Source organism: Buteo buteo, chromosome 6, assembly GCF_964188355.1.
Source record: "Buteo buteo chromosome 6, bButBut1.hap1.1, whole genome shotgun sequence".
Lineage (NCBI taxonomy): Eukaryota > Metazoa > Chordata > Aves > Accipitriformes > Accipitridae > Buteo > Buteo buteo.
Genome location: NC_134176.1, coordinates 25,785,241 through 25,798,308, shown reverse-complemented (window position 1 = coordinate 25,798,308; position 13,068 = coordinate 25,785,241). Strand labels below are relative to the sequence as shown.

The 13,068-nt window shown below is 45.3% G+C and overlaps 1 protein-coding gene and 1 long non-coding RNA gene across 4 annotated transcripts in view; one reads left to right on the top strand and one right to left on the bottom strand.

Annotated features, from left to right (window-relative positions):
• Positions 1–6,062, top strand: part of ESRRB (estrogen related receptor beta) — a 134,198-nt gene extending 128,136 nt beyond the window's left edge. For both annotated transcript variants that reach the window (XM_075030122.1, XM_075030121.1), the window contains exon 7: positions 1,751–6,062. In XM_075030122.1, the coding sequence (XP_074886223.1) occupies positions 1,751–1,995 (245 nt within the window). In that variant the 3' untranslated portion in view covers positions 1,996–6,062. The remainder of the gene's footprint in view (positions 1–1,750) is intronic.
• LOC142032050 (uncharacterized) overlaps positions 1–12,854 on the bottom strand; it is a 33,804-nt gene extending 20,950 nt beyond the window's left edge. For both annotated transcript variants that reach the window (XR_012650722.1, XR_012650723.1), the window contains exons 1-2: positions 12,707–12,854; positions 5,369–5,456 (exon numbers count right to left, since the gene is read on the bottom strand). This is a non-coding gene — a long non-coding RNA (uncharacterized LOC142032050). The remainder of the gene's footprint in view (positions 1–5,368; positions 5,457–12,706) is intronic.
• Positions 12,855–13,068: the final 214 nt, after the last annotated feature.

Sequence of the window (13,068 nt, the reverse complement as noted above, 5' to 3'; positions counted from 1 at the left end):
GGAAACAGATCCTACTCACTTCTCCTGAATGGTGCATGGAAATTTTCCAGAGGTGCTACCTGGCTGGGAGAAGTTGACAGACTGACTTGGCAACATGCTTCTCCCTCCCTACTTTTCAGAATCAACCTCTGTGGCTAGCTCAGGTCATTGTGATGACCTGCCAGCCCTTCTCTGAGCTTCTTCGCCTGGTCTCTTGGATACAGATAGCACATGCAGGAAGAACAATCCTTCCTCAGTAGGCTTCTTGGAAATACAACCCTTTAATATCCTCTAATTAGGGCATTCCTTCTAAACAGCTTCTTAAACAGCTTTCTTGCTAGACATAATATTTTCCCAACTGTTGTAATACTTCATAAATCATGCATCATAAAGAGCGTTTACTGTACATGTGTCTTATGAAATTCACAGTCTCTAACTTGTGTTGCGCTCTCCATAGAGATGACACATATTTCTAGAGAGACTTTGGCCATTCAGCCAGCTTTCCTCCCCTTCACTGCTGTCACACTGAGGAGCCCCTGTCCTCACATTTGTGTTGTATGTGTGTGGGCTGAGCCAGAGCACTGCCATACTGCAAAGCCTGGCTGCAGTGGCAGACAGTGCAACTGCACGTGTCTTGCTGTAGTGTCCCTTTGCTGCTGCTTCTGCATTTGTTGCCCTGTGGCAGGAATCTTTATCAATGGGTTCAGTATCGATTAGAAGTCTCTGAACATTCAATGAAGACAAGGCAACAGTGTCTCCAGCTCTGTCAGGATTGTAAGAAAGAAGCAAGCATCAGCAAGATGAAAGGGAGAAAAACCTTCAGTGATGCTGTGCCTCATTAGCTTCTCTAATCTAACCTCTCTGCTCTTTGGTGCTGCCCTGTCACCATGACTCACCCACAAGTTTAGCAGCCCGTGTTCAACTCGGGTTCCCCAGCTCAACCCCTGACTTGGTCACTACCAGCTACCTTTGCCTCAGAGACACACCAAGGAGCTGTGCTAGCCTTGCAAACCCTGCCAGCCCCTCCGGTAGATTGTAGAAATCTAACTGGCAGGCTAAGGGAAGAGGCCTTGCAGGAGGTGTGGGTTTCCTTTACTGAAGCAGGAAGCTCCCGGAGCAGCTGCTGCCAGTCTCTGAAAACAGGGGCATATGCACAAAGGTGGGGCTGGCAACACCCCTGGGCACACTGGTTGTGACCTACTGGGGCTTTTGTGTCTTGCTGACACCCTGAGCAGCTGCACGGCAATTAGGCAGTTTAGACAGATGAAGCGCTATAGCAGTGTTAATTATTCTTAATGAGATTGCTCCCAAGTGGCAGCACAGCAGCTGCTGCCCCTTGCAGGGTGACTCTCCCCGTAAGGAGCATGGAGGGCAAGTGAATGTGCAAGTCACAAAGGCCCCGGCTGACCCCTGCACAGCCTTGGGGTGGCCGGCAAAATGGGCAGCACACAGGGCACAGTGTGTCACCTACCCCTGGCAACCTTACTGTCCCACACTGTTAGGGCCAACTCGTTGGGCTGATGCAGAACTTCACAGCAGCAGCACCAACACCTGCCAGCAAGGGGTTTTTTGCCCTTAAGAAACAACAAAACAAGAACAATCACACCAGCACCTGCCTCCCCCCCCCAAAAAAAAAACCAACCCCAAAACACCAACCCCCCCAAAAAACAGAAAAGAAAAGGAAAGAAAGCATCTTTAGCTTCAGGACCATAAAGGATTTCCTTCCTCATGTCTGACTTGTCTGTTTGCTGTCATTTCTCCCTCCCTCCAGACTCCATGCACATAGAGGACATGGATGCAGTGCAGAAACTCCAGGACCTTCTCCACGAAGCCCTGCAGGACTACGAGCTGAGTCAGCGCAATGAGGAGCCCCGGCGAGCAGGCAAGCTGCTTCTGACCTTGCCCCTCCTGCGGCAGACGGCCGCCAAAGCTGTGCAGCACTTCTACAGCATCAAACTGCAAGGCAAGGTTCCCATGCATAAACTCTTCCTAGAAATGCTAGAGGCAAAGGTCTGACAGCCCCAGCGCCAGCCGACAGTGGCCGGGGAACAAACTAGAAACAAAGATGCAGACAACGGAGCAATCCAAACAGCAGCAGCAGCCACCGCCGGCTTTTATCTTCAATCATTTATTATGGAAGAATTATTTAATGTCTATCTGTCGGCGTGACTGCAGAATCTCGTGTACAGGAGGGGGGAAACTCTTTTAATCAGTCACCTGTTTCTCTTTTTTTGTTTGTTTTCTCTGTGGGAAATACCAGAATATGCTCTTGCACTTGTTGAGGCGGTCACTGGGGCTCAGCCTCTCTGAGCAGTGATGCTCTCAGCACTATCCAGGCCGCCTGCTCCCCAGCTCCCTCCGCCAGTGCTGGAGGGGGAGTGGGGACAAAAGCAGGAAGAGAGGAAGAATAGTGTCAATACAAACTTTATCTGCTGGTGTTGTGAGGGGTCAGATAGAAAGGGAAGCAGCCAGGGTCCTTCTTTTTGTCACCTTCCTGGCTCTAACCATAGACCAGATGCTCCTTTGGAGAATAGTGCTGCTGGACCTCTCCTGATGAAAACGGCTGCCTCCCAGGCTCCTCTAGCGACAGCTAACACTTGTACATACAGGCCCCACTTCTTACCGGGAAAGATGCTCCTAACTGTGTAAGATATTCTGCGACCTTGTACAGTGTGTCATTACGCCCGGCTAGTCCCTCCTATGTACAATCCCCGCAGGCCCCTGAAGAGGTAGGATGTATGTCCCTGAGAGAATGCAAGTCTCCTTTCCCAGATGGCAAGAAAAAGAGGAGAGCCTCATGTTATGCTTCAGTGCTGGGTTGACTTGATAATCTCTGCATCCTCTCCTATGTGGTGCTAACTACAATTCTTCCACACTTTTCACCCCGTAGTGTATCATCAAACCTGCCTCTTCAGCTCAGCTGAGTGCCATTCCCCACTTGTTCCTTGTGGCAGAGAACACAAGGCTTTGTCTGCATGATTACTGCCCAAGTATAAATACACCCCAAACCAGGGCTTTCCTAGACTTCGTTAAAGTGATAGCTCTTTGCCTCCACAGAGACTTAGGCTTATTGCCAAATGCTAGTTAGGAATCAAGGGCACTGCTTTTTGGAGGAGGCAGCTCTTGAGCCTGAGAGATTGCTTTTTTGTGGCAGCCTAGGGAAATAAATTAGAGGGTGACGTGAAACCCACAATATCCCAACTACTGTCTTCCCCTGCCTCATCCCATTACCCTCAAAAGCAGCAAAAGAGCTAGCATAGATTATACCTGGCCTAGTAAGAGGTTCTTTCACTGATGGGAAAGCAAATATTTGACCTTGAGGTGGCAGGAGAAGAAGTGGGGGAATGTTTATTTACTCCTTTCCTGTAACCAGGTTCCTGCTGTCTCCAAGCCCTGGTTTAGATCTGCTGCCTAAGCCACAACTGCTGCATTCCCAGTAGCCAGATGGGAATGTGGGTGACTGACAAAACTGGCTGTTGGCATTCTCTGAGATGTTATTTTCTAGGTCACTTAGTTTTGAGCCAGCCTGAGCTGATGAAACCTGAATGTATTGTCTGTTTTGTGGTCAGCGGCACGGCAGTAGAGGTGAGAAAAAGCCTCTGATATACATTTGAGACACCACTAGCTGTACTGCCTCTGTTCCCCTCAAGCTTCCATCCCTTCCTGGCTAGCCCAGGAGAAAGATGGTGTGGCAGAGGAGTAACTTTCCCCCAGGAGGAAGCCTTCCAAACCAGGATTGAGGCATGTGATCAGGGAGACACTGGGTGCTTGTTTTCTACTGGAGCAGAATGTGTCACAGCAGAGCTGTCAGTGCTGCAGAACAACACCCAGGCTAGCTCAGAGACTGGGGGCACTAACTGATCCTGACCTCTCAGCTTTCACAGCCAGCCTGCTCCTGGTACTTGAGTTAGTTCAGTTCCATCTCCTTTGAGTTTTCTCTACACACGCAGTCGTAGCTACTCTCACTCATTTTGTACTCACTTGATAAAGGAATTCAGTCTTGCTTCAGGCACATTAGTAAACCAACAGAGACCTAAGGGGCAGAAGGCATGTGGGAGCTGGGACTGCTTCTATGTTCACAGTGGTAGCAATTACACAGTGGCCTTGTGCTTTGAACAGATTCTCATGCTTCTCTCCGCAGCTCCCTCCCAGAGGCAGCTGGGGAGAAAATGAGAGGCTTTTGGTTGCACTCATGATCCCTGTACCCATCTGTGACTGGGAGGGACCAAAGTGAAATGCACACCACCACTACAGAGCCAGCTTGCCATGTGCTGCACTCTGCTGTGTAAAGGTAGCTGTCCCAAAATGGGCTGAAAAGATCCTAAGAAGCAATTCTTATTCTGTTGGGCCCTGGCTGGAAAGGTCACTTACCAAAAGAAAAAAAAAAAAAAAAGGCTCTTCCAGCTTTGTTGTATTTGGACTTGGGCCTGCTTTCCAGAACAGGGAGGGAGAACTATCTACAAAACATGATTATGGAGAGCTGCCGAGTTAGCTTCTAGCCCACAGAGACTGCTGGCTATTTAGAGTAGGGCTATGGTACAGAGGCAAATCCTGCCTTGGCAGAACAATATAAAGATACCAAATGCATTTTTTTCCAGGATCTTCTTTCTCCATTACAGCTGCATAACCTTGGAGCCCATCTGGATATCCCCCATTGCTTGAAGATAATATGCCTGGAAGTGTTTGCATTGCTTCTGAAATAGGATGGGAACTGAAGCAGACAGTAATTAGCATATATTAATCTCTTTAAGCAAGGAATGCAAACTCTTCCCCAGGAACTGGGACAGAAACACCTGTCTAGATTTAACCCTTAAAAGGCTTATACCATATACTGGGAACCAGGTCAGTTCTGTTGGGCACTTCAGACCAGTACAGGAATCACACACATCTCTTCCCAGTTACTCTGATTGCTGTGCATCACTAGTGCTATCACGCTGCCACAACTGAGGAGCATGTCCAGCTACACAGTGAGCTGGGCTTGCAGAGAAGGGTAACATTTTAGTGTAGTCCTCTCAGTGCACTTTGAAGTAGGAAATGGGGCTTCAGCAACTGCTTAGGTCTTTGAATGCTCACAGTCTCTTACAAAAAGGTCTGGGAATGTGGAAGTTGAGACATGAACTAGGAAATGGGTTCTGGGTCAGTGCGCTTTATGCCGTTCATTTGTAATATAGGACTTATAGAGCACCATACAGCCGTCCTTCTACATGGGGCAAAAGATGATGGATCTTGAGCCTTGGGACACAAATGGGCTCTATGACTTAAAGCAAAGCAAAGCAGTAGAGGTAAGTGTATCAGTGACAGTGAATAAGCATGAAGCCCATGCCCAGCAACTATGGTAAAAGCAGCTCCAGCCCCTGATTTGCATGTGCGGATAACAGAAACGACGTACCCATCAGCTGCTACAAAAGGCAGTTCTTCCCAAGTGACCAGCTCTTCTGTTTTGGGCACATTCTTCTCTGGGAACAGCAGTGTCTGGCCTGTAATGCAAAACAAATTTCATGGGGATCAATTAAAAGAAAAGGTAAAATACCACACAGAATTAGGTTTCTGGGGAACCTTGGGCATTACACCTCGCAGCAAAACTGTGAAGCCAGAAGAAACTCCCCCATAACAATCAGAACCTTGCAGTACTGCTCATGCTAAGGGGGCATTATTTTTTTCTTTGTAAGCTAAATCATCTTTTTTTTTTTTAAACTATTACAAATATATAAAATAAAACATGCTGCACCAGAAAGATGTAAGCAGCTATTAGAGGAGAAAGTCACTGAGAAAGACCCTAGAATGTAACTTGTTGAGCTTTTATTACCAATCGGAGCTGAGAAAAGAGCTTCCACTTTGTATCCACAAGCTATAATCAATCATATGGCCAAAGGCCACTCTGTTGTTCTTGTGGCTGGGTTGTGTGGAGAAGCCAGAGAGACAGAGGCTGTGAGAATGATGCAGGGAGTTATAGACAGTCAGTGAAATAAACAGTATCTACTTAACTATTATCTGCTCCTAAAAAAAAAAAAAAAAGAAAAAAACCTGTTAAATAAATTGTATTCTTGTGGTACAGGTCATTTCAAGCAAAACAAGAAATAAAACAGAGAAATGTAAAAACTAACCCAGACAGAGTAATGTTTATTGTGTTTAGGAGCTGCTCCATTCTGTCCCTTGGGATACACATAGCCCCACAGAAGAGGCTGGGGTGGGGGAAGGCATGATTTGTGCATGCTGTGGAAGGGAAGGAGAGCCCCAGCCTTCTCCCTTGGAAACGCTCATTTGGTGTTTTCCCATATCCAGAAAAAAAATTCTCAGCAAGCTTCTGAGTTTTTGTGAGAGTAGCTTTGCTGAGGACTTGTTAGGCAGGCACTGTTGTCACTCTCTGCTATGGACTGGTCTGTTTCTTTCACTCACCCATTTTCTCCCCACATTCTGCACTTCACTGGTGCAAGGAGTAAACATAAGCTAGCAATGAAAAAGCCTTGAAGTTGTTCCAGTGAAAAACAAAATCTCTAATCATAAAATAGACCACTGGCTTAAACCCAACAGTGACATCATGAGTGTTGCAAGCATTACAGCAGCTGTCCAGTGCTTATAAAGTGGGTGCAAGTGCTGAAGTCATGGCATTTGCATTGATCTAGTGGTCAAGTGGTGCAGGAGGGCAAGCTTATGTCTGCTTGAGAAAACAGAAGGAAACGTGCTGTGGTAATTGGGGCAGAGATGTGAGAAACAAGAACCCCAGTTTTTTATTCTACCTCTGACTCTACTGAGTGCAGACAACATCACACCCTGTGCAAGCAGCACCATCTCCACACACCTCAGCCAATGCTGCTAAGGTCCTTCTTTCAGGCAATGGCACTCACCAGGATGATGCGTCTAAACCAGGCAACCAAGAGGCCTCTCAGCCTGCCCGCAGGAGGAGGAGGAGGTGGCTGAATTATTAGTAGTGGCCAGCAGGAAAGGCCATGGGCTAGAAATGAGCTTGAATGAAAAAACAAGATGAGCACAGAGCTAGAGAGCGAGGTGGAGAACAACAAGGTTTTTCTACACTTAGAGCAGTTACCCCCAGCCCCACACCATCAGAGCACCACTCTGACTGTGACAGGCTCAATCTTTGAACCAACACAATCCCTTTCCAAGTTCTCATAGGCACCTCACAGCCCCCACCTGCTCACACTCCCCACCCCACCCATAGCCCACCTGCATCGAGTGCTTGGGCCCTCTGAATGTTGTATCCGTTCACAGAAGGTTTGGAATTGGCCACCACAGTAGGACTTTGGGTTAAATATAGCACAGGGATGGTCAGTCTGTGGCTTTGCGAAAGGCAGCAGTTCTGGGGTTCTGAAAAGTTTATGTGGTACTGGAGCTGCCGGTGTCAAGAGATCGGCAAGGGTGGCCAGGGGACTATGGAGAGCCCAGGCCTCACTGGTCTCTTCAAATACCATTGAAGGGACATAAGCTTTCCTCAGTCCCTAACCTCTAAAGTGGCAGCTGCCTTCCTTACGTTTCCTGGGCACCCTTCTGCTTCGTCTAAGTTTTTCGAGGCTTTCCTTACTTTCCTTATTATTGTTCACTCACACTGGAATTAAAGAAAAGTGGGGGAGGAGGGGTTGGCTTTATAGTAAGCACACTGAGCATTGAGAGAAACTGAGGACAACCTGAAATTTCCTCTTACAGAAAAGCTTCACGGAAAATACTGGAAAAGTATTCTATGTTTTCTCAGATTAGCTGGGGAGGGAGGGAGGTTTCTCTACTAATCAATGTTCAGTTCTTTTTAAATACATTTCTCTCCCCCAAAGTTAAAGGCATGTTTAACTGCTGGGATATGTTCTTAAACTCCAAATGTTAAAACATGATTGCAGTAGTTATTTGTGGCTACCTGCACACAAAATAAAATGAAAACCAACAAGATTTTTCTCTTTCAGGCTAAGGTATCACACAGGGAATCAAAGCAAACATTAGCTGATGTACAGAAAACTTCAGTGTTCAACTTTCCAGTAACAGAAAGCTAAAGAGGTTGTGCTGTGTGCCTGGCTTTCTTTACAAAGACATTCTCTCCCATTGCAACCAATTTGAAAAAATTGGCAAAACCTGGACACCTGCGCCTGGGGAGCAAGAGGACTAGCCTGGCAGTGTGCTGTGGTGGCTGGAGGAGACAGAGGCTGATAAGCGACTAATGCGAGCTGGGTTTAGAAAGCACAAGGATGGTTCAGCAAAGCACAGCTTCCCTGATCCAAAGCACTGCTGCCAGCCAGCCAAAAACAACAGCCTTGCTCCAAAAGAACTGCAGCCAGTGAGTCGCTTTACATTAGTACTAATCAGCTTTGAGAGGCTCATCATGCTCCTGGTCTTTGTGTGCTTGCTTCCACAGGGCTTGGGTGAGGCTAGAAAAGTCTTCAGCTCTGGGAGTAGCAGCATCCAAATAATTATAAGTAGGAGTGAAGTCACAGGAACAGAGATGGCCAAAGGCTCAAAGTATCTTTTGTAAGAAAAACTAAGACAGACAACAGCTACCACTGACACATCACAGATTTGCTAAAGACTTCAGTGCTTCACCGAGCAACTGCAGCCATCTCTTGGCAGCATGCACAGCACGTGCAGAAACAGCTATATTGGTTCAGATCACAGACCCATTTAGGCCAGTGCCCCCTCTCTGCTAAAGTGGCCAGTAGCAGGTGGCCAGAGAAGAATGTAAAACCGGGGCAAGGAGGTATGATTAAGTCTCCCAGCGACTTAAGTATCAAAGACTACCTGAGCTAGAGATGAATGAGGTCTTTGTATTTCACACCCCTTCCCAATGATTATTTTTATATTAATTTTTCCAGTCCTGTTTTCAACTACAACAAGCATTCAGCCTCTGCAGCACCCCGCAGCAATGAGTTCCATGGATCACTGCTCAAAGCAGTATCTTTGCCTGTTCTGAGCATGCCATCAGTTCATCCTATTTCATGCTCCTACGGCTTGTATTAGAAGACAAAACAAACAGGCCCGTGCTCACTTTTCCCTAGCATTCGCAATCTTCTATGTCTTGATTTCACTCATGATCATTTCTTTTCAGGGAGGAAGTAGAGCTGCCAGCCTTACCCCTTCACAGGGTACACATTGCACCAATTAAGTTACAAAAATGTTATAATAAGAAAAAGGCAAATGGCTACCTTCCACCACTTGATCTTGATGCTTTAAAGACAAGTACAAAAACCCAGTCCCTATCTGAGATGATACACAGGCAGATATAGACCTTGCTTTTGTAGCTATCCACACACCAATATACACACTCATTGCATCTCTTAGCTATGCTTTCTTTCACAGCACTACTGGAGTTCACATCTACCTTCAAAATAGCTTAGAAACAAGATTAGCCTATTTAAACCATATTTTCCCAACAATAACAGATGGGAATCCCTACTCCTTTACATGAATGCAGCCTTTTCCCCGACAGATCTTTTTTCTCTTTTTCATCCATCTGAAACAAACAGCGGAAACTAAAAAGGCACCTTGGCCTTTCTCTGATATAATCCTTTTATTATAACACAAATGAGTGTTTTAAAAACAGAAGATTTTAATGCATTCCTTGATGTATTGAATAAGATTTTTTTTAAAGGTATTCCTTCCTATTGCACAATAAGAAGCTGATTTCTATTTAGAAATCCCAGCTTACTTAGTTGAGAAATACCAAACCCTTGCTTTTCTAAATGCTTAAAATCAGCACATTGACCATTCTTTAAAAAGTCTCAGCATCCAGTGCATTATTTTGATCAATGAAATTATTATACAGTTTGTTCTCTGATTTCAAGAAACTGGCATTACATTTTCAATAAGCTTTATCACACATCCCTGACGTAACTGCAATTGTTGAATAATAAAAGGCAGGGCAGTGATCAGATAAGGAGAAGCCAGGACAGAGCAAACTGAAATCACTTTGCCTAAAGAGGCAAGAATCAACACAAAACAAGGTTGCATTTAATAGATCAGTTAGAACAAGGCACATAAATCATGTTTTTGAGAGGGGTTAATTTACACCATATGCCAATTAAGTCAAGTGCAATACATAAGTAAGTTATGAATAATCTCACTGGAGTGAAGAGTGCTATATTTGGAAGGAAAACGATTTAACTGAAGCCAAAATTATAATCACCTTCAATAATTACATTTCCAGCATTGTAAGTTCTTTTCCATCACAACATTGAAAGCAAAGCAGTCAATGCTGCAAGTAATTTTCTATTACCATTTACATTATTAAACTCAAACACATTAACCAAATTCTTGTTTATATTTTTTTGTCACTGGTTAATGCTACTACAGATCAATGATCCTTTGGGTCATTCTTAGGAAGTACAATTTCATCAGATATTTGTCAAACTAATGAACCCTCGTAACCACGCCTGGGGTAATCACTTATTTCCCCCATTGCTTTGTCATTTCCCCCACTGTTTTTGTCATCACATCATAAAAATTCAGCAGCGTCCTAAAGGAGTAATGCTTATGGAAACAGCATTAGCACAGGCATCAGCTTTTCAGGGTGCTCTTCCACAGCCTTGAGCACTTCTAGCTCAGCCTCACTTTTTCTAGCTGCAGAAAATCCTAAATCACTACTGCTGCTTCTGTGCATTTCTTCTTTCCACCGCAACTCTGTGATTTCTCATGATGAGTCACCTGCTATGATCCCGCCTGTTTCCCTGGCTAATCTTTGATAGATTTTTGTTTTGTCACTACTGTGATAGTCTCTCTTTCTCCTGTCCCCCTCCTCCCGTCCTGTTTCTGGCACACTGCCCATGCGGGTGGCGAGGCCACGAGTGAATATTGAGTCCCCTGTGGCAGCCAACCACACTGAGCTGCTCCAAATCTCTTTGGGATAGACTGTTCCAGCTCCCTTAAAAAGAAGGTCCCCATGGCTAGCAGCCAGCTCACTCTTCTGGATACCTTCCACTTAGAAGGTGTCACCCCAGTTAACAATTTTTATTGTTTCCCATTGGTGAGGCTCTGCTAAGATGTTCTGGCTTTCCAGCCCTGCAAGGAATGCAACGCCACCAAAGTGACACTCAGCAAACCAAAGGGAATGTTACGGGAGGGCATTTGCAAAATGACACTCTTACTGCCATTTGGGCCAGGTTATCTTTTGCCTTCACGCTTAAGCTTATATTTGCAGACAGGAATGAATTACAGGCTGGCGACACAGTCCATGGTCAGACTAGATCACAGCAGGTTCTGTGGCAGCTCTAGTTAATTAGACAAACTATGCCAAACCAGTGAAATACCTCACTCACCTCAGGCTCCACTGCACAACTCAAGAGAACCTCAAAATCCTGCCTGCATAAGCCAGCAAGGCCATGCAGCAGGGTAGCACATAGAGACACGTGGTGTTGGCAGTGCTGAACTAGAAAAGCTGCATTCCTGTGATGCTGTATTCACTTGGCAAAATAGTTATTAACCCAAATTGAGTTACAGCAATTATAGAAACGCCACCACATTCACGCTCAGTGATCACAGAAAATAAAAACATTTTACAAATAAATCATAAACACCTTCTAAATGTGCCTAGAAATGTAATCCTGAGAGAAAAAAGCAGTCAAAAAGAGAGAACAAAGCCTGGACACATATTGACCTCTGTTTCTCAACTTTCTTGAATCAAGAGACCACCTTGCCTTTTCAAAAGAAAAAGAAAATGCCTGGACTACCACGGGAGCTGTGTACCATCAGCTGTAAATGAGCAAGGGATAAATAAAACCTCAGTAGACAGGCAAAATGTTTTGGGTTTACAAAAATGATAAGGTTATTATCATAACTATGAAAATCTTCTGTAAAATTTTAATTGATAGAAAAGCAAATGTGACCCCATTTTGCAGAGCTCCCCTGAGCCTGCCAGCCTGGGCTGCAGGCAGAGTAAAACTGTGTGAGAGTAGTAAAAGCTTCATACCCTGAGTGTATTCTGGGGTCTGTAAGAGACACTGAAGCTGGATAACCCTGCTGCCCAGCACACTGAGCCATACTAGCTCGGCACTTCCTTCTGCCACCCATTGCCTACTGCAAGCATTTCAGGCAGGAGTTTCCTTTTTGTTCCACAGCTGCTCAGTGCACATAAAGCAGGCCCCCGGCTTACCTCTTCTTCCCCAGGGCATGTTGCTTGCAAATAAGTGTATCCTAAACGTGGCTGAAACCTCAGATAAATGATGCCTGGGACCTCTCAAATTCTGGGAGACTTAATCACTGCATTGGCTGAATCAGCTGGACCAGGACTTGAGAACTGTTGGTTTTTGCTTTTCACATAGAACATGTCCACAAAAGGGGGCATCAATGACTCATTCCAGAGTTTGTGGTTGCCATGAGTCCCATGTTGCTAAGTTGCTCCTGTCAGTCCTCTGGACATTCTCACAAACAAAGATAGCACTAGGCTACCTATAGCTGCCTGACTGCTGTGTGTGTTATTTAACCCAATACAAGGAATAAATAAATTACCCCAAGTTGTCAGTGAAATACCATGCTAAGTACAAATGCTGACACCTCCTTGGTTCCAGGTTCCATACTCTGCTAGTTACATTTATTCTCGCACAGGTCATCATAGCAAATGCCCTTTTCACTGATTCTGGCCCTGCACCCTCCACAACACGAATTGTTCATCTGGCAGATGAGCATTACTCTTTTCAAAGATCAAAAGAGTCAAAGAACAGAAACTGCAACAGAAACTGTCTGGGCTATGTCTACGAGTAGTTGCAATTCAGCTGTAATATGCCAAGGGAGAGGGGCTAACCTGCACTGGGCCAGTGCTTCACAAGGTGAGCAGGGCTGGCTAGATGTCCTTCACAAAAGTGTCCTGGTGACTTCCCAGCCATGACTGAGAAGTGAGATAATCATCTCTTCCATGAGCACTCATCAGGTAACTAGCTACCCAGCAAGTCGGGAACATGGACTACATCTGAAACAAAAAAGGAGAGAAAAAATATGATATAATGATGACACAAAAAGAACATTAAGCAGCATCTCAGCATCTCTGTGCTTCAGACTTGGCTGAGGAGTCAAACACCTGTTGCAGTTAGCTTTATGCTTCACTGCTTACTGCTGCTAAGCAGGTTAAAAAAATAACCTCTCTTCTGTTAATCCTCTCCCTTCACA